Genomic DNA, 19,345 nt, shown 5'->3' with positions numbered 1-19,345 from the left:
ATCCGCTTCCCGCAAAGGTACAATACGAATGTGAACATTCGTAAAAGCAACACAAGTTTGGAAAAAGAGATCATAGTGATCCCTCTTCCACGTATAACTATCACTAGTTATAGCCCACAATGTTTTTAGGCGACTAAAAATGTTTTCTACGATCACACGATCTCTCGCAATCTTGTCGTTGAAAGACAAATCAGATTGCGACAACATCACACCCGCCGGCTTTTTCGTTGGCATAATTGCGCGGATCAGACGGTTCAAGCCTTGATACCCTTTGTCGGCCAGTAAACCCCACGCATTAGAATAGCATCACTGAGAGGCCCTTCGTCGTCAAAGTCCATCTCGGTGTCTGTCGTTGGCAACGCGGACTCGTGAAAGTCAATGTTTCGTTCGCATATGGTAACACAGTTTCCCGCGTGAAATGGCCAATGCACTTCATTCGTCCCAACAGCAACTTTCAGTTCGCCGACATGTACGACTAGATCCACATGGATAAGAAGTGATTCCACGCGAAAAAAGCTAAATCGCAAAAGTACATGCTCCCCGGCGAAATCCCACCCCGTTCGTCGCTCAATCGTCCGGCAGTTACACTGGTACTCCGCCCAATGAACGTCAACGCCCTGTCTACAAGAAGTTGTTGATTGAGAACGTAATCCCAGCGAAGAAGAAAAAGGGGCTGCAAACGGCACACAAAGAGTTGTGATGTAGCAGGACAACACGCGCCCACAAGTGCCGACGTGCGATCAGGCTGTGGTGGAGGCTTGCAAGTCGAACGGTTGGTCCATGGCCTGTGGCCGCGAAACGTTCGCCACCGGGTGTGCTTTGCTGAGCGTAACGTAAGGGACCAATCTAAGGTGCATGGACCAATTGAAGGTGCATTTCAAACAGCCATTCACTGGCCTGAAAAATTTCGCGGCAAAACCTGCATAATATGATGTCCTGACCATGTCAGTGTTGATTTGGCGCCGACATGGGCCGGACCACGTGGTCTGTACAAGCCCAAGGAGCTGGACGCTGCCATACAGCGAGTGCTGGATGGTATGAAGGGAAAAGCCGTCGCCCAAGACACACGCATCCCGTACAATACGCTCATGAAGGCAGTCCGTGCTCGCAAGGCTGGCGTGGTGACTTTGCGACAGCGGCCTGGACCGAAGACAGTCCTGCCGAAAATGTGCAAAGAAGATCTTGTTGCTTGGATTGGTGCCAAGCAACAAGATGGCAACCCACCTGATCGCCAGGCCGTCCTTGTCAAGGCCACCCAGCTACTGCGCAATGTCAACCCAGCGCAAGCAGCACTCACCAGTGGGTGGTACAAGCGGTTCCGTCAGCGACATCCCAAGCTTACTCGCCGAATGGCCCAGGTCATCAGCCATGCCCGCAACTACGTCGACCTTGCTGCAGTCGAGCGCTTGTTTGAGACAATGTCCGAAACAATCGCGAAAAACGGTCTCACCGCTGACCGAATCTTTAACATGGACGAAACGGCCTTTGCCTCGAGAAAAAAGGGAAGTACTGTTATTGCTTTGAAAGGATCACAAAATGTTTGGGCTAAGACAATGACTCCAAATTTTCATTTGTCTACTGTTGCATGTGTTTCTGCATCGGGCTCAATTTCCCATCTTTATTCCTCTTTCATGGTGAAACGGCTGAAAGAATTTTGAGTGCTACAAGTTTGGCTGTGCAGTTCATTTGGTTGCATGTCATGTTTGCTGCAAATTCGGAAATGTCACCCGAGAGGCATCGACCATATAATGGTATATCCTGTATACCTGTCTTTTTATTATATTTTCCTTACAACATTTAATACCCTATCCCTGCAAAAAATATGCATCTTTCTATAATTTGTTTGCACTTTCAATTGGTCCTCTCAATATCAGTGAATCTGCTTAGAAAATCTGATTTAACGATGTCAAAAGCAAATGAAACTCGATAGATTGGACGGAATATGATAGCCCGCTATCTCAGCTTCACAGAGCACAATTTGGAATTTCCGTCCGATTCCTCAGGGCGAAACTACGAGAGTTTTACCACGACGAGATGAAAAAGTGTGCTTAGATTGGTCCCTTACGTTACAAGACCTGGACAAGGTGATGCATAGCCCACTTAATCGTCCGCTTCATGGCTGTCCGATCTGGTTCGCAACAGTAGTACTCAATTTCTATTGGCTATAAATAAAACATATGTTTGCTCTCCTCCGCTCCAATTTCGCACAAAATAGTGCTGTGTCCACCACACTCCTAGCAGCCATATTTGCATCATTCCACACGATGCACTGACTGTTCCTTTCAACGGTGAAATGACAAATTCACATCGGTGAAATCACGGGTGATTATAACGATTACGATGGCAGCAGCCGTTAGCATAACCTGTAAAAGATTATACCTACCTGCCTAAATTGAATACAGCGGTTGGATGGTGCCAGCCATTTTCAAATTTGTGGCATTCTACCTATGGACGAACCTCCTCTCTCGGCTACACAAGCCCAACGTGCCCCATCGCCGCTAGTCGTATGCACCGTTGACGAATTTGGGTGCTTCTTGCTAAAGTCTCACTACATGAATCACTTGGCAAGTATCACCCACACGAGAAATGGCACAAAGGCCTCCATGCACCCAACGAAGTTGAACCAGGCCCGGTGTACCGATATCCAAACCGTAAGTACAACTTAGTCATATATATTTACTCTTGATGGTCCGTTAGCGAATGAAGTTGCTTGGCACAACAATCTGTCGAAACCAGCGCAACTGAAAGCCATGAAGGAGCAAAAGGACGGATTGTTGAGGCGTCGAACTGCGGACCAGCAATCGCAAGAATCAACAACAAATAGTCGTCTTCAAGCCCTAGAGGCCAAGGCTACCCTACACGAGGCAATGCTTCGTGACATCATCCATTCGATCAATGGGCGCAACAGTGTCTTCTACTATACAACTCCTTTAAATCGTGTGGAATGATGCAAATATGGCTGCTAGGAGTGTGGTGGACACAGCACTATTTTGTGCGAAATTGGAGCGGAGGAGAGCAAACATATGTTTTATTTATAGCCAATAGAAATTGAGTACTACTGTTGCGAACCAGATCGGACAGCCATGAAGCGGACGAGTAAGTGGGCTAGGTGATGCACGACCTTGCAGTCGAAATAGCCGCCGATTTGGAGATGAGCGACATCTCTGCCATGGAATCACTTGGGATCAGTGAAGAGCGCGACGAAGGAGTGTTGGTTTCTGCGTAAGAATCAAATGAAATTGAGCGTGAGCAAAGCCAATAATTCAATAAAAAAGTTCTATTTGATTATATACCTTTGATTATGGTTATGGATATTTGCTTTGCGTCGCGTGCAAAGACACTGTAACATTATTTACAGTATTTGATGTCTGTGAAAGTGCAATCAATCAATCTCGACTGCACAATGGAGAACTTCCAAAACCTACACAAATGAATTTGTGTGGACCTTGACATAAAAAAAATCAAATAAAAATATGTGTTTGACCTCTCGCAATTTGTTGAGGCTGTTTTTTGGTCTCAACAAATCGTGGTGTTTGTGTTGCACATCGCACAAAATTACTTTGATTATTTATACAAATATTAGGAGGTAAGCCAACGATTGGACTTCACGTTCCCACCAATAATATTCGTGGACATCGCGTTTCAACTTCCAACGAGTCATGTCGAAAGCAAGCAAAGGGCGCGGTAAGAGTTGGTGTGCGGCGTCGGTTGATCTCTTGCTCGACCACGTCCAAGAGATATTGCCTCTTGGCAAAAACGGCTGGGCTAAAGTTGAGCTCGAATACAGCAAGGCTGGTAGCACATACCCACAACGCGATGGTGAGTCGACAAAGCCGAATACACCTTGCACCAGCGGTTCACGCTCGTTTGCTTTGGAGGCCCAATGAGCTTGCCGTGACTTCGAAGGCCATCGGATTGACGCGTCAGGTATACGCCTTAGCGTCCGCGCGAGGGCTTCTTCGGCACGACGAAGCACTCGACAAAACGTGCTCGGGGCCAGGCCAAAGAGCTCGTGTAACGTCTTGCCTTCCACAGCCGCTGTGGAAAAGTGCAGTAGCATCGCTAGTACAGCGTACTTCTTTGGTATGCGAGGAGGGCGGCCACTCTTACCAGGTCGTGAAAGCACAAGATACTCGTGCTTAAAGTAATATAAGATGTAATCAAATGCATCAGGTGTTACCGACACAGTCGCGACAAATGACTGTGCATCTCGGGTCTTGTACATGGTGTACCATGGACTCATCTCTTGGGATTCAATGAGTGCAATTGACTTGATGAAATTTCGCTCTTTCAACCGTCTGCGGATTCGTAGAGCATACATGATTCGACGCAGGCGCTGCCGTCACGAGGCCACAAGCACCAAAGCGAGGTTCATGATATATTTTTTTGGTGTTCGATGCCATTCAATTTTATCCAATAAACTGTTGATTCAAATTAATTTCACCCAATAGAATTAGGAAAAATTTGCTACTTGCGTGGGTTTTGGTGGCCCTGGTATCGCGTGACGTGACGAAGCAAATTTGACCACAATAATAATACACATCATATTGTGCTTTCGAGTGAAATTTCGTGTTGTGGCATGGTTTCTGGTTGAAATTTAAATCGATTTGATTGGCTACCTCAGATGAGCTCAAAATTATTAGCCAATCAAAACCTTCTCAATGAAATTCAACCAATCAGTTCGATTGTGGATCGGTTTGGTCGGCGCGATTTCATTGCACCCTCCCCAAATTTGTATCAAATCGACAATATCCGGACAAATATAGTTTGTGTCGGCGATTTGTGTAGGTTTTGGAAGTCCTCCAATGTTCAAGAGTCTCCGTGTGTGGGTGTTATCCGGAAATCTGTAACCGGACAAATGGAGTTCATTTCTATGTGCCGGTAAGTTTTAAACGTTATACTTGAAATTTGTATCTAAAACCTGTTTGAAACATAGAACTGTTTCCTCCCCAATGCGAGGACCAGTCAGTTCAGAAAAGCACGAGCCGATAATGGTGGGTGACCGTGTTGCCGCTAACTCTGTCCATGAAGCTAGATGCTCATCCTGCGCATTCGTGTCTGTATGTAGTCTGCGATCTTGACCAAGTCCTTGTCCCGCGCTGTGGCCCGCACCACCCAAGTGCGCCACATGTCCGCCCACGGTTCGGAAGCCGAAGCTCTCCAACAAATGCAATTGTGGACGCGCATCTCGCAAGGCGCGATTGCGTTCACGGGTGTGTTCACCGTCATCAGCTTCGCGGCCCACTTCAGCCACGAACATGCCGACCACCACGATGCCCCCGTGTACTCGCACAACAAGATCCGCAACAAGCCTTACCCGTGGCAATACTCGGACTGCAACATCTTCGACTACCACTGCAAGGAAGTCGCGGCTGCTGCCGCCAAGGGCCTCGCCCATTAAACATGCTTTAACGAGCCAACAAACCGAATGATGTTGTTTCATCCGCGTAATCGAGTCGTTCTCTTCCTATGTAGTGTTGTGTGAACCACCGACGACCTGACCGTCCATGATCTTCTCACGAGGACACACTTTACATATGGTGTAGTCTTTGCTTAATGCAGATCGTCAAACAGCACCGCGCCTCCAGCTCGCTCAAACTCCTTCGAGTCGGCGTCGTCGTCGTCATCGTCATCATCGTCCGTGTGCACTCCCGGCGACACGGGCACGCCGCCGCCGCTGTCCCTCCCTCCATTTCCGACACTGGTCGTAGCAGCATTCTTGGACGGGGGGGGTTTCGTCCGAATCACAAGCGCCGCTTCCTTGGGCTTGGCATACTTGTAAGAAGACGCGTACCCGGGCATGGCGGGCGGGCCATACGTCGGCTGGTTTGAGTGGTACAGCGTCTCGACGTTGGTCGACGTTGCCTTATCAAGGACCGCCGACAGCTCGGCGCGCTCGTCGGCCGTCAGTTCCTTGAGCGGAATCGCGCGATCCGACACGAGGAGGCGGTCGCCGTACAGTCCGAGCGTGTGCGGGTTGGCGTGGCGGCGGGCGTTGTCCTTGTCCGTCCATGTGAAGTCCTCCACATCCAGGACACTTACTTCCTGGGTCTGGAACGGTTTGGCAAACTGCATCGTGGCTTCCGGGAGTCCCGTGGCCGCCGCCGTGGCCGCCGCGAGCACGTCGATCCAGTGCCGCTCCGTGATGTCATGGCGGTACCCAAACACAATCTCATGGCTCGGCCCAAAGGTCAAGGTCGCGCGATCAAACACAGATATGTTGTACAGCATGTGGTCGCGGGGCAGGTGCTCTGGTTCGTGGAGGATCTGGGCCACGAACTCGCGGTTCTCGTACAAAGTGAGCTGGGACGCTTGCTGCAGCTTGAGTCCGTCCATGAGCACCGTGTTCATGCGCTTGTTGGCGTAGTCGCGAAGGCGGATGGCGGGCGCGTCGATGCCGCGGCTCGCCAACGCCGCCGCCACCGACGCGCGCACGTCGTCCACGAGCATCTCCCCCGACACAATCAACGTCATGAGCCACGACATGTCGCCCGCCTTGGCCAAGTCGTCCAGAAACAACCGGCGCGCCACGTCATCTCCTTCTTCTTCCTTTTGCGCCTTGGGCTGATACCATTGAATCTGCACGTGAAACTCGTTCACGTGCAGCGGCCGCCCGGGCGCGACAAACAGCGTCGAGTTGTCCATGAGCGTCAAGTTCTTGAACGAAACATCGAGCGCCTTGAGTTCCTGCGCCTTGTCCGACGACCCGCGGCACAGCTTGAACGTATCAGGAGGCATGTCTAGAAACGCCACCAGTTTGTCCTTTAGCACTTGGAGGGCGTCGCGGCGGTCCACCACAAACCGCCACGTCACGCCGCCGCCATCCTCGGCGGTCCCCCCGCCATCACCACTTTGCACCACCCGACTCGCCATGGCCTTGTCCTTGCACTTGACCTGGATCGTAATCATATGCGCCTGGGTCTCAAACAAATCCTTGGCGTCGCTCCACGTGTCCAAGCTCGGACACGCCTCCACGTACACTTCGCTACCGTGTCGCAGACGAATGTCCATTTGAAGCGACCGCTGCATGTACTCTGGTTCATCCGCAGGGTTGAGGATACTCGTCTGGATGCTCCAGTACCCGTTCGCACTCATGTGTAGTACCCGACACTGTGCCCGCGGCAGCTCAAACTTGGCGCTCAGCACGTCCACGAGGTCTTCCACCGTCGCGCGGTCTGAGATCTGCAGGTTGAACGGCGGGTTCGTGAAATGGGGACTCGGCAGCGGCTCATACTTGCGCACCACGAGCTGGAGCGCCGTGCCATCGTACTCGACCCACGGCTGATCAATGGACGATCGGACTTCGAGGAAGAGGCTGCTGTGCGCGTACAGCTGCAGCTGCATAAGACTACAATGCTCTCGACCCGTGTATGTGTCCTGTGGCATCTTGGTGTACTCGCTGTAGCTACGCAGCCGGACCAGGGCGGGGTCATATGTGATGTGGTCAAACAGAACGCAAGCCTTCTCTGTCACAGCCGACAGCGGCGTCAGTTTCGAGATGTGCATCGTCTTGAACGTTGTCGCATCGTCCGCAAACACTTTGAGCTGGATCAGCCGCGCCTTTTCTTCGCGCTCCTTTTCCTTCTCCAGCCGCTTCGACTCGTCCGACACGATCAAGTCCTTCAAAAACGACGGCACTTGCGAGTCTGCAATCGCCGCCTCGTTGCGCGACCGATCCACGAGCCGATACATCAACATGTACGCGCATGTGCTGCCCGACGACCGGTACCCCCCGTACGTCGACGCCTGGTGCGACGTCGGCCCCCACGCCGTCTGCACCTCGGCGTCCGTGATCTTGGTCACTGTTGAGTCGTTAAAGTTGTACCACTGGCCATCCTCAAACGACTTGATGTACGCGTAGTAGTGGCCCCCCATCGCACTGCCCGAGTGGATCAGCACCGAAAACAGCTCGTACACGTACGGCCCGCTGGCTTCGAGCACCGCGTCCACGTTGTACGCGGCATGCCACGTGTCGTCGTCGTCGTCGTCCAGGGGGGGGGATGTTGTTGGGGGCGACAACGAGGAAGAGGAGGCCGAATCGCCGCCGACAGATCTTGGAGACATGTCGTCGTGCTTGTCGTTGAGCTCTTGGCGTTCGAGGGACATCTTTCGCGCGACGGCGCCGCCGCCCGATGTCGTCGTGGTTGTTGATGTCTGTGTGGTGTCGTGCACATATGTGTTCATGTTGAGGTACTTGGGGAAGCGCACTTGGTTGTTGAGCTTGATCCGGTTGAACGTCGTGTAATCAAAGTCGAAACGCTTGAGCTGTAGGGCTAGCATGTACGGGAGCTTGGAGAACTTGAGCCCTTTGATCGCGTCTTGCTTGGTCCCACAGCGCGCGCAGTCCCACTGGTTCTCCCCCGACAGCATCTCCGGCTTCAAAAAGTACTCGATCGCTTCTTCGACGCTCTTCATCATCTCCGTCGACGACCCAAATGGCCGAATCACCAGACTCAAGTCGAGAAAGTTGTCGACGCGACTGCTTTCGTTGCCGCAGTTTGCGCATTGCACGTAGTCCTTCAATTGACCTGCCCAAGCATTGAACTATGAACACACAAGACGAGATGGTGTCTACCTTGGTACAGATCGTTCACCAAGTGCTCCGTGGGGGTGCCCTTGAGCGATTCTTCCAGCGCGTCAAATAGCACGCGGCACAGCTCTTGGACGTCGTGTTGCTGGAACACATCCGAGGAATTCCACCCAAAGCTCTTCGTCAATGCCTTCGTGTCGATGGCCTTGCGGTCCTTGTTCAGCTGGAGGTGGGCAAACAGCTTTTGGAGCTGGAATGGGATGTTCGTCTCCAAGTCCGCCGTGTCGCCGTGGTCGCGAGCGGTCTCGGATTGGTACAGTCGATGGCGGAATTCAGGTGTCATGTACAACGACTGAAGCAGGGAGTTCATGTAGCACGTCGCCCCTTGGTTACTCAACCCGCGGAACAGCTGCGGCTCGGCGACATAGTTCCACGACGAGTGCTGTGTCGACGCCGTAGTAGTGGTCGCCGCCTGCGTCTGGGGAAGCAGGATGATCGCGGAGGAACTTACGGTATCATTGTCGTCGTATCCATCAAATTCATCGTCCACCGTCTCTACGAGGCCACCGCCTTCATGGACAGGTCCGTAGCCGCCGTTGATGAGGCTGTGGTCGTAGCTCATTCCGTGTGAAAGGAAGCGATCGCTGCCGCTGGTTCTGCGAGTGATGTGTTTTTAATAAAATAAACCACCACCGTACACCAACCCTTACCTTTACATATCATATATATTTACGACAGATTCGATGTATTTTTATTCGTCGGCAAAATAATAGTATAAATGGCAATGAATTTTAATATACTATTCATATAATAAATGATGGTCCATCATTTCACTTCTTGGAATCCACGCACTTTTACAACATCTTGAGCCTTGCAGTGAGGGACGACGACGACGCGGGCACATCCGAAGGACGTGGGTCGTACAGCTTCTTCATATTGGGGACGACTGCTGCGCCGTGAGATGCCGATGATGATGATGCTTGTAAGCGTCTCGTTAGTCCTTTCTTCGACTGGTGGGTGGGTTGGTTGGAAGTATTATGTACCATGGGCGGGGGCGGAGTCACCAACACATGCACTCCATGATGCTTGTTCTCTTTGTCCAGTTCGGCGGTTTCATACTGAGTCGTCATCGGCGGCAGCGGCACTTTCGGCATGGGTGACGCAAACTCTACCAGACACATGACGCCCCTACAGTACAGTACTACGATGGACCCTACTTGACATACCTAGAACCGAGATCACTTGGTTTGGACCGCACAGCTCTTGCAGGATGCTGTCGTTGTCGACCTGTCGGTTTCCACACTTGTGCGCTTTGCAGCTGCACTTGTCTCCGCATCGACCGGAACGCGCTCGACACGCGCAGTTCTTGGTCGCGCATTTGCCATTGCACTGGCAGCAGTCGGCAGAGTCATTGTCGCCTGGGGTGACGGTCGCGCTTGGTTTGGCTCTGTCTTTGCGGGCGCTGCTCCGCCCTCGGCGACTCCGCCCGCCATCTTCCGTGTAGTCTGAATCGTCGTCGTACTCGTCGTCATCTTCACTCTCACTCGGCATCTCGTCGACAATGTCCGTCGTTGCTTTTGGCTTGGGCCGAACTTTCTTGGCCGGTCGAGACTGCAGTTCCACTTGTAATCGCGCGACTTGGGCGGCCAACTCGGCACATTGCGCTTGTGTCTGTGCAAGTTGCTCTTCCACGTGCCCGAGTTGCTTGTCCACGTCCACCAAGTCCAAGCAGCGCGCCTTTGCTGTCACGGCTGTGGCCAACAACGCCTGCAATATCATCATCGTCATTCAACGCCACTATCCATCCATCTCTCTTGTACCTGAATCACTTTGTGGCATGATCCCACCGACGCAGGACACAATCGGCTCGTACCACTTCGATGATGTCTTTCGACCACATCCAGCTTTTGCTGCAGCTTTCGAATGTCTGCGTTCTTGTCGGCTAGCTGTTGCTCTATCTTGAGCTTGGCCTCGCCCCCCGGCGGCGTCCGTCGCATCGTTTTCGCTACAGTCGCCCCAAACCACTCAATATTCCAGTTCAAACTACGACGACAACAACATACCCAACGCCGCACGCTCCTCGATTTCGACCTTGATGGCTGCCTTGGCTCCAAGCAGGGTCATCTCAACCTCGACCTCGTCGTCCACCAACTGCGCCGCGGCGTCCGTCGTCATGGCGGCAGGTTGTTCATCTACCACGTTCCCATATAGTTCCAGATCATGTACTTCGAAGTATGTCAGTAGAAAGAGAGATGATCGCCGTACTTGGCTTGACCCGCTTGTTGGACGATTGCAATTTTGCCAGCTCTTCAGTCTTGCGCTTGAGCATCGTGTTTTGCTGTGCGTGGAGATGGCTCAGCTTGTGGATCTCCATTTGTTTCTTGGTGTGTTTGCGCTGCAGCTGCAGGATCGCGAGCGACTGCCGCCGGTGTTCTTTCTGGGCGTTGCCCACCTCCATCTTGAGCTTGCGCTGGAGCGACGCTTTCATCTGCTTCATGCTCGTGAGCTCGACCTGAAGCGACGAAATCTTGAGCTGGCCCTGCTGATGCAGTCGTTGGAGCCGGCGGACTTCGGTCTGGGCGGCCGTCGCGACCGCCAACTGCGACGTTTTCGTCGGTGTTTGGAGCAACTGGATCTTGGCTTCGTACTGCTTGATCAGCGCTTCCAGCTCGGCGCCAATTTGGCTCTCGTCCACCGAGTTCAACATATGCATCAGCGCTTCCTTCTCTTCGATCACTCGCTCCATGTTCTACCTCCACATCAGACGACAACACATATTGAACACGATGGCGTACCGCGAGGTCGGCGGCATTGACCGCCCCGTCGTGTGGATGTTGCGCCATGCATTTCTTCTGATGATCTTTGGCTTCTTGCGGTAGCAACAGCAACCCTTCGTCTTGCGTGAAGTCTGCTTTGGACGTACAAGACACTGACGTGTTCAACGAACTGGTAATGCTGCCAGTAGTCGTCGTCGTCATCGCGGGTGGCGGCGGAGGTTGCCACATCGTGGGAATACCCGATTTAGCCTGCAGCAATTGCAGCTGCAGCAGCTCCACTTGTTGTCGGAGGTACTTGATTTCACATGCCCCAGGGTCCTTGTTGATCACGGCTTTGTTTTGGATGCACCGCGTGCGCTCTGCGTACCTGTCGTACGTACCCCGTGAGTCGCCGTCGTCACATGTGGTTGGTAGCACTAAATGCCTCGTACCGTAATGTGCTGGTGGTTTCGTCATAATTCGAGTCGGCGGGGCTCACACATGCAATCATGATGGTCTTGCTGTTGCCGCCCAAACTGTCTTGAAGGAGGCGCGTGAGCTTGGACTCGCGGTACGGCACAAATGCTTTCTTGTCACTGAGCGCCGTGATGACCTTGCCGAGTGTCAGCAGCGCTTGGTTGATGTGCACTCCTAACGACATGAGAGAGCAATCAGTTTGCATAAGCATGGTTGATGGATGGATAGATGTAGGCAACCTTCTTTGAAACGATCGCCCGTCGCCAGTGTTCGCTTGGCGCGCTCCGATCCAGCCAAGTCGACGAGATGGAATTTCGAAAACTTGGCCATGCCTTCGGCTGGCTGCTGATGCATCGACAGCGTACAGATAGCATGAGACCGACTGCTCGTGTCGTTCATGCCCGTGGATGCAGTCGCTCGTCGGCCGGCGCCTTGAAGTAGGAGCTGGTTCACTTCGTCCGTAGAACGGACGACGTGCTCGGATAGCCCCGCGACGATAATCCCGCGCTTCAGGTCGTCGCGGACAGCGAGGCTCGTCGTAGGGGTGGACGCGAGGAGGTCGAAAACTTCTTCGTTGAATATCTCCAAGTACGACATCTTGAGCACGACCGTCGTCATTTTGTCCGTGTCGAGCTTCTTGCCCCGGGAAAAGACATCGCTCACGACATGCGGGATGACCCCGCCATGCTCTACGCCCATGGTGTACGTTTTCCCTGACCCTGTTTGGCCGTATGCGAAGACCGTCGTGTTGTACCCTTCGAAGAATCCATCCAGCAACCCCGCGGCGCTATGTGTGAAGACGTGATCTTGAGACTCGGTTGCGTTGAACACCTCGTCGAACGCATATGTCTTGGGTCCGAGCGTGATCGATGCAGCTTCAGCCGCGAAGGCGCTGTCGCATCCTTGCTCCACTTCACTTGCGCTCATCGGACGGACTCTCACGTAGACCTTGACGCCTTGAGCATCGGTCGCCGCAGACGCAGTTTGCGTGGTACTCATCTCTCGATGCAAACTGTCGCGCCGAACTTGTCAGGCGACAGGTACATCCAATCAAACAGTGGAATTCAAATTTCATTCAGTCTGATTGGTCAATTCAAATATGGGTGCCTTTTCATATTTTGTACTCACAGAAGTATTCACAAATATACACCTCTATAATCCTATAATACTCCTTTCGAAACCGACACAGGGTTTCGAAATATCGGCCTGGCACTACGACGCCTAACTATTAACTCTAGACGGCTAGCTTAGTTAGCTACACCGTATACCGCGTCGACTAGCTCGGCTAGCTGCGTGCACCCCGATCACTTTCCGCAAGGTGGAATTAATTGCAAAACGCACTATGGTCAAGGTGACCAAACGGACATGTAACTGCCGACATTGGTGTGGTTGAGTCCCCAGTCGATGTTATGACCCGCTGAATGCTGAATTTACTGAAACGCGGTGGAGATGCTCGAATGAGTTTGTGTGAGAATCCAATGACTTTTGTACGGCTGATGGTATAGTACTTACCAAAATTAGTAACCTCTGGAAGTCATCCCCGCCACCAGCACCCATCCATCGATGTACAGTACATACTACGACTTTTCTCAGTTACTCTTTCCACCTTTCTGTAGTCGACAGTGTCATTTACAGTACACAGCCCACGGGGAAGCCACGCGAGTTGCGCCACGGATTGGTTGCGTTTACTTTCTTTATTTACCTCGCGCTATCGACTTTCTCCATTTTGATTTAAATCTATCGGTAGAGCATTGGTCTCCAATGCCTGAACGAGCCCCTTGTTCCACGGTGCTGCTGTCATGGAGGGGCTATCGCAGGTGGGCCTGTTCCGAGTAAAACCTTAAGCCTAACGTGTACCTCGTTCTTCCAGGTTCTCCACTGGCGATATCAATGTACAATACCGTACTATACTATTAATAGTACAAGTAATTCACAGTCAAGTTGAATATGTGGCTGTAAATTGCTCAAATCGCTACTTTTTCGTGGATACTACGTAGTATTTGGAACTTTCGACCATGACGTAACGCCATAAATTGTGGAAATCTATTTAAATTTGTCCGTTATATGGCATGTTTATATGTAATATTACTCTTGGACGTTTGCCCTGACATCACGGCTGCTTGGTCGTCCGATTGGTGCTTGGCCGAGGTGCAGTAACAAGACAGTTGACACGGCCTTGTGGTCGAAACCCAGAGGGAAACCATCGAAAACCCTGTCTTCGCTCCTCCCAGACCAGTCTCCCTAATCACACTCGAGGCACCCATTCGATCATGTTGGACCAGGTTAGGACAAGACTTCATCAGAACACGTCTAGTCTTGAATTTGCCACCTCCTGCCCAACATGTTCACCCGCGTCGCCCTTGCCACCGCGGCCCTCGCCCTCGTGTCGGCCAAGATCTCGCCGAAATTGTCGCGCGAGATTGAACTCACCGGGTCTGTGCCGTCGATCTTGGTTGTCGAATTTGCCCCCATCACTGACGACGTGTTGAGCGCGGCGGACGCCAAGATCGAATCCGTGTCCACCCGCGGCGCCAAGATTGAAGCGATCTACGACACGTTGGTCGACTACGCCAGCCGCCAACAAGCCGGCGCGTTGGACATCATCGCCCAAGCCAGCCACGAACTGAAGGTGATTGTCTCGGCCAAGACGTTGGCCGTTGCCAACATTTTGGTCTTGGAAGGCGCGACCCCCGCCTTGCTCGACCGCCTTGCCACCGACGCCAACGTCCAGACCATCCGCCACCAGTACAACGGCAAGCTCGTGGCGCCGCACACCGCCGCGTCCGAAGGGTCTGCCCCCGCAGCCACCGAATGGGGCGTGAACAAGATCGCCGCCCCTTCCCTTTGGGAGAAGGGCTTCACCGGCAAGGGAGTCGTCGTTGGCGGCATCGACACGGGTGTGTTGTACACGCACGAAGCGTTGAAGGGCAACTGGCGCTCCGAAAACGGATTCTTTCAACCGGTGGGCAACTCCCAATTCCCCGTCGACGGGCACGGCCACGGCTCCCACACCATGGGCACATCCGTGGGTGCCGGCGGCATTGGCGTAGCGCCGGACGCCAAGTGGATCGCGTGCCAGGGCTGCCTGCCTGACGGCTCGTGCCCCGAAGTGGTGTTGGTTGCGTGTGCGCAATACATGCTGTGCCCTCACGACTACCAAGGGAAGAACCCCAAGTGCGAGCTGGCCCCCCACGTGATCAACAACTCGTGGGGCGACGACAACGAAATCCCCGACGTGCCGTACTACAAGGGCCCCGTGGCGGCGTGGCGCAAGGCGGGAATCATCCCCGTGTTTGCCAACGCCAACTCTGGCCCCAAGTGCGGCACCGTCTTGAGTCCGGGGGACTACCCTAACGTTATCGGCGTCGGCGCGACCACGTCCACGGACGCCCTCGCTGGGTTTTCCAGCCGTGGCCCTGGCCCCAAGAACGTGTTGAAGCCTGACGTGTCGGCTCCTGGTCAGTCCGTGCGCTCGGCCACCGCGGCCGGCAACTCGAGCTACGCTTCGTGGTCGGGAACTTCCATGGCCACCCCCCATGTCGTGGGAGCCGTCGCGCTCTTGATCTCGTCCAAGCCCACCATCACGTACGATGAAATCTACGCTGCACTTACCAAAACCGCTGAAACTTCGACGTTGACCCCGACCAACCAAACGTGCGGCGGCCTCGACGACAGCAAGTACCCTAACAACAACTACGGATACGGACGCATCAACGTCTTCAAGGCTGCGTCCGCCACCCCTTCCCCCTCGACCCCTTCCCCCACCACGACCAAGCCCTCGTGCTAGGTACCAGGGAAATGTCTATTTTGTCCTAGTTAAACGGTCAACGAATGGTTTGTCGCGTTGTTTGAACGAGCCCATGGTCCCCACAAAATATGAATAAGTTAGTAGCGTTCGCTGGAAACGCAATCGGGCGATATTTCATCGACGCACGCATATTATTATGGGTGCAACCAAATGGTAACTATGTAGTTTGCATTTCCAACAAACTGTTAGGGCCCGTCTAGCAACAGGAAATATTACAATATTCAGTACCAAGCGCAATGTTGGGGCCGAATTCAACAAATCTAATCAAAATGGATAAATAGTTTTAACCCAAATCCAATAATTTCGTGTGGGATTTAAGAGGCCCAAAACGCCATATTACAAACAAATGGACCATTTACCCTCCATTTTGAAAATGGCAGTTTGGTTAATTATATTTTGCGAGAAAATGCAATATATATTTTTATTTTTTTGAAATAGACGCAACCCTTAACCACGTGAGCCTTGTTTATTTACTTACTCACACTTCGACTATCCACACAGTTCTTCGAAACAAAACTAACTAGCCCTACCACACTTGTCCCTTGGTTTACAGTTAATCCTATGAAAGAGAGCATTCTAGTATCATACATATAGTATTATTTTTGTATGTATTCTCTCCTTCACGTAAATAAATTGAATACAGTAACGCTAGCTTGGTAATAATGCATATTCAACCAAACTTTCCGCTAGGGCTGCTGCCACCACGTGCTTAACGGTGTCGATAGAGCCAATACAACGCGGCTGCGAATACAGCAATGCCAGAGTACACACCAGCTACGAGGGTGACATTGAATCCGTCCCAGATCGAAATCGGGTTGGACACGAAGGTGATGTGCGTAGACGAGTTGGACGGTGCGTTGCTGCATGTGGGTCTGCAGGACGAGCAAGGGCACTGCGCCGGCGCGGCGGCGTCCGCAATTGTGGACAGGAGTTGGGCTTGGAGGGGCAGGGCTGCCAGCACCGTGGGTTCTCGCACCTGAGTGTAGTTGTCGCACTGGAGGTTCGCGTGGTGGAAGTACGAAGTGTCGTTGCGGCCTATACAGCAGCAGCAGCTCATCGTGGGCCATAGATCCCATACATAAGAATGATGAATATATCAAGGAACAATAATATATTGTCAAGTCGATTCGAAATTCGAGTGTTTGGGCGCTCAAAATCGAATGAGTAGAATAACCAAATCGACAGACAATCGATATACGACCAATCAAAACCCAGAACAAGAATCAACTGGCCAATCAAATCATCATCCACTCTCGATCAATTCAACACCGAATGAGTGTGTGAATGCAATTAGTGTGACACTGGACAATTATTACATACAAAAGCCAGGACAAAGATGATCGATCGTTATATTTGGCAAAGAATCCGCACAAAAGTCAACCAAATTTTGGGTAAAAGGACAATCATACCAAAGCGAAGGTACATGTACTGGCCGTGGCCGATGCTGCCCGTCTGCGCCTGGTAGCTGAGGAATCCCACGGATGATTTGAGCGCATCGGTCACTGACACCAGTGGCGTGCTCTTGCACGAGTCGAACAACCCACACGTGAACGGCGTCGACAGGTTGACGTTCACCTGGGTACATGTATGATCTCGTTCGAATGAGTACTTTTTTCAAATAGTGTGGTACCGACCACGTTGTTCAAATAGTGTGGTACCGACCTCGAGCACTTTGACATGGTCGACGCCTGTCATGGGGTCTTGGCGGAACGAGTTACTTGGATATGGCAAGTGCATGTCCATAAAGTCAGCTTGGGATGGCGAACACACCAGGCCGCACCAGAGTTGCATGATGTTGGCCGCACTAGACATCGCATGTAGAAAGGGCCAGGCGACGACGATCGAGGTCACGTACCAGGCATCGCAGCCGCCGCCGGCTGTTCCAAAGACACTCGAAATCAGCTTGAAATTCGCAGCTAGCGCTCGATTCTGCTGCCATGAGCAACACGCGTCAGCCTTGTACTCTGGACACTGGATGGCAAAGTCGTCGCAGTGCGCTCCGGCCGTGACGCCATCGACCTAATGAAATGTTGAGGGAATGGTCCACGGACGTAGCGTTACTACCTTGCAATGGCATGTGCTGTCGACACAAGTCCCCTTGTGGCAGTCTGCATCCGACACGCATGTCCCGCCGCCAGTCACTACAACGCCAAGAGATATATACTTGAGCTTGTGTGCGCGGCGTGAACAGCTGTTACATACCGTTGGCCCATCCTGTGCCAGACATCTACACATTGGACTGTGGTATCTTTGCTACGCGACGATGACGACGTACCGGCTGTGGTGGAGCGACATGTTCGAGAGCTTTGGGAATGCACTCATTGAAGTCAGGTGTGTTGTTGGGGTTGAGGCAGTCTTGTGTCATTGCGCATCCTCGCTTAGCATCCACTTTCATCACAAGGAAACATAGCAGTCCACTCCATAGGAACGAACGCAGAGACATCAAGCGATCTTCGTGATGCCGATCGGCCCGAACTGAATGTTTGTATGGAGATATTTTGCGTCAGCGGTTTAACGTAACAAACCAGTTTAACAGTACGATAATTTAACCAATTTAGCATTACTTTGTACTAACTTACTGTATAATAACGATAGTACTACTGGAAATAAACCAGCCATTTTATTCTTGGAGGTTTTTTCAGAATTTACCGGAATAAATTATGTTATAGAGACCAATAACATGTATCCGGATATCTGTCACGATTTGATACTAATTATATTATACACCTGCAGTAATTTGTATTCTGTACAAAATATAGTTTAAATTGTTGCTGACTATTGGTTGATGCGGGTGGAATGCATGTAAGCCACCAACACTCATAGAGTAGAACGTATTTATCCATTAGGGTATTCATCTTTAAGGTATTATATTCCACAGGGAAACTGGCCATACTAATATGTATTATACAACAAGCATACTTAGGGCAAAAACAGATAACACCATCAAACAAAACACCAATTTTATCAATTTTCACCAAATGTCTGGTTAATTTCCGGCCGGAGGTAGTATTAATATCTATAAACTTCCAACATTCGCGTGGTTTGTCTAATCAATATTGAATCACGCTGGAGTTCTGATTGGTTGAGTATCTTTAAGAGCCAATCAAATCACTCAAAATTGGAGTAGCCAATAGCGTCGATTCGTGATTCGATTCGGCGGCGAGATTCGATTCGATGGGGGGTCTGGAGATTCGTATCGAATCCACAATAACGTTAATATAATTTGTACTTTTAGTCGATGGAAAGGGATTCCTATCTACAGAAGGTCAGGGATACTCAAAATTGTATTAATTAGTATACTGAAGTATTGTAGCAATAACATAGTGTGAATACAGTATTACTAGTATACAGTATTGTTCTTGAGAACTCATACAATTAATTATGGGTTTCAAAACGACAATATCAATATACTAGTATATATATAGCACCAAACTTAACATGTAAGTTTGGTATCGACTCCTATGCGGTCAACTCGACGGTAGATGATTTGTGTGTACACAGATCATAAATTTATAATTTTGACAGGTACGGTTGTCGCGCGGTGGAGATGCCCTAACGTTAGGACTAGCTTTGCTATAATTTTGGCTATGATTGATTGACATGGGAGAGCGAACATGTCGATAAAAAAGTCACTACAGTTATCATTATTGCTCTTGAGGATTTAGCACAAGTCGCGACTAGGCGACGGAGTGGCGGTGGTCGAAGTGGTGGTGGTTGGCTCGGGGGTGACGGGGGCAGTGGTGGTGGTAGGCTCGGGGGTGGCGGGGGCAGAGG

At 51.5% G+C, this 19,345-nt stretch overlaps 5 protein-coding genes across 8 annotated transcripts; 1 reads left to right on the top strand and 4 right to left on the bottom strand.

Annotated features, from left to right (window-relative positions):
• Nucleotides 1–3,105: 3,105 nt before the first annotated feature.
• On the bottom strand, nt 3,106–4,243 carry H257_07325 (hypothetical protein; the record flags this gene model as incomplete). Its single annotated transcript, XM_009832803.1, has 2 exons — nt 3,106–3,218; nt 3,844–4,243. 2 exons carry the CDS (start codon nt 4,241–4,243, stop codon nt 3,106–3,108), a joined length of 513 nt encoding a protein of 170 aa, XP_009831105.1.
• Nucleotides 4,244–5,388: 1,145 nt separating this feature from the next.
• Nucleotides 5,389–9,222, bottom strand: H257_07324 (hypothetical protein). The gene is made up of 2 exons (XM_009832802.1): nt 8,576–9,222; nt 5,389–8,528 (listed from the first exon to the last, which is right to left on the bottom strand). Exons 1-2 carry the CDS (start codon nt 9,150–9,152, stop codon nt 5,554–5,556), a joined length of 3,552 nt encoding a protein of 1,183 aa, XP_009831104.1. The 5' UTR covers nt 9,153–9,222; the 3' UTR covers nt 5,389–5,553.
• Nucleotides 9,223–9,309: 87 nt separating this feature from the next.
• On the bottom strand, nt 9,310–12,763 carry H257_07323 (hypothetical protein; the record flags this gene model as incomplete). 3 transcript variants are annotated; one of them, XM_009832800.1, is made up of 9 exons in its annotated part: nt 9,310–9,509; nt 9,574–9,698; nt 9,757–10,297; nt 10,351–10,535; nt 10,594–10,722; nt 10,796–11,279; nt 11,326–11,674; nt 11,739–11,937; nt 12,003–12,762. In XM_009832800.1, 9 exons carry the CDS (start codon nt 12,760–12,762, stop codon nt 9,462–9,464), a joined length of 2,820 nt encoding a protein of 939 aa, XP_009831102.1. In that variant the 3' UTR covers nt 9,310–9,461. The 3 variants fall into 3 exon arrangements, with proteins under 3 accessions (XP_009831102.1, XP_009831101.1, XP_009831103.1); XM_009832799.1 differs by having other exon boundaries at nt 9,310–9,698; nt 12,003–12,763; XM_009832801.1 differs by lacking the exons at nt 9,310–9,509; nt 9,574–9,698 and having other exon boundaries at nt 9,709–10,297.
• A 1,246-nt stretch (nt 12,764–14,009) lies between these two features.
• On the top strand, nt 14,010–15,619 carry H257_07322 (hypothetical protein). Its single transcript, XM_009832798.1, has one exon. It carries the CDS (start codon nt 14,105–14,107, stop codon nt 15,548–15,550), a length of 1,446 nt encoding a protein of 481 aa, XP_009831100.1. The 5' UTR covers nt 14,010–14,104; the 3' UTR covers nt 15,551–15,619.
• Nucleotides 15,620–16,145: 526 nt separating this feature from the next.
• On the bottom strand, nt 16,146–18,047 carry H257_07321. Of its 2 annotated transcripts, XM_009832797.1 has the most exons (7): nt 17,847–18,047; nt 17,774–17,798; nt 17,636–17,712; nt 17,427–17,590; nt 17,234–17,375; nt 16,981–17,146; nt 16,146–16,606 (listed from the first exon to the last, which is right to left on the bottom strand). In XM_009832797.1, the coding sequence occupies exons 1-7, from the start codon at nt 18,012–18,014 to the stop codon at nt 16,281–16,283; spliced, it is 1,068 nt and encodes a 355-aa protein (XP_009831099.1). In that variant the 5' UTR covers nt 18,015–18,047; the 3' UTR covers nt 16,146–16,280. The 2 variants fall into 2 exon arrangements, with proteins under 2 accessions (XP_009831099.1, XP_009831098.1); XM_009832796.1 differs by having other exon boundaries at nt 17,234–17,590.
• Between the last annotated feature and the right edge of the window lie 1,298 nt (nt 18,048–19,345).

The sequence above is a fragment of the Aphanomyces astaci genome (assembly GCF_000520075.1).
Source record: "Aphanomyces astaci strain APO3 unplaced genomic scaffold supercont1.15, whole genome shotgun sequence".
Taxonomy (NCBI): domain Eukaryota; phylum Oomycota; class Saprolegniomycetes; order Saprolegniales; family Verrucalvaceae; genus Aphanomyces; species Aphanomyces astaci.
Note: the sequence above shows the minus strand (reverse complement) of the source record. Positions and strands in the feature narration are given on the sequence as shown.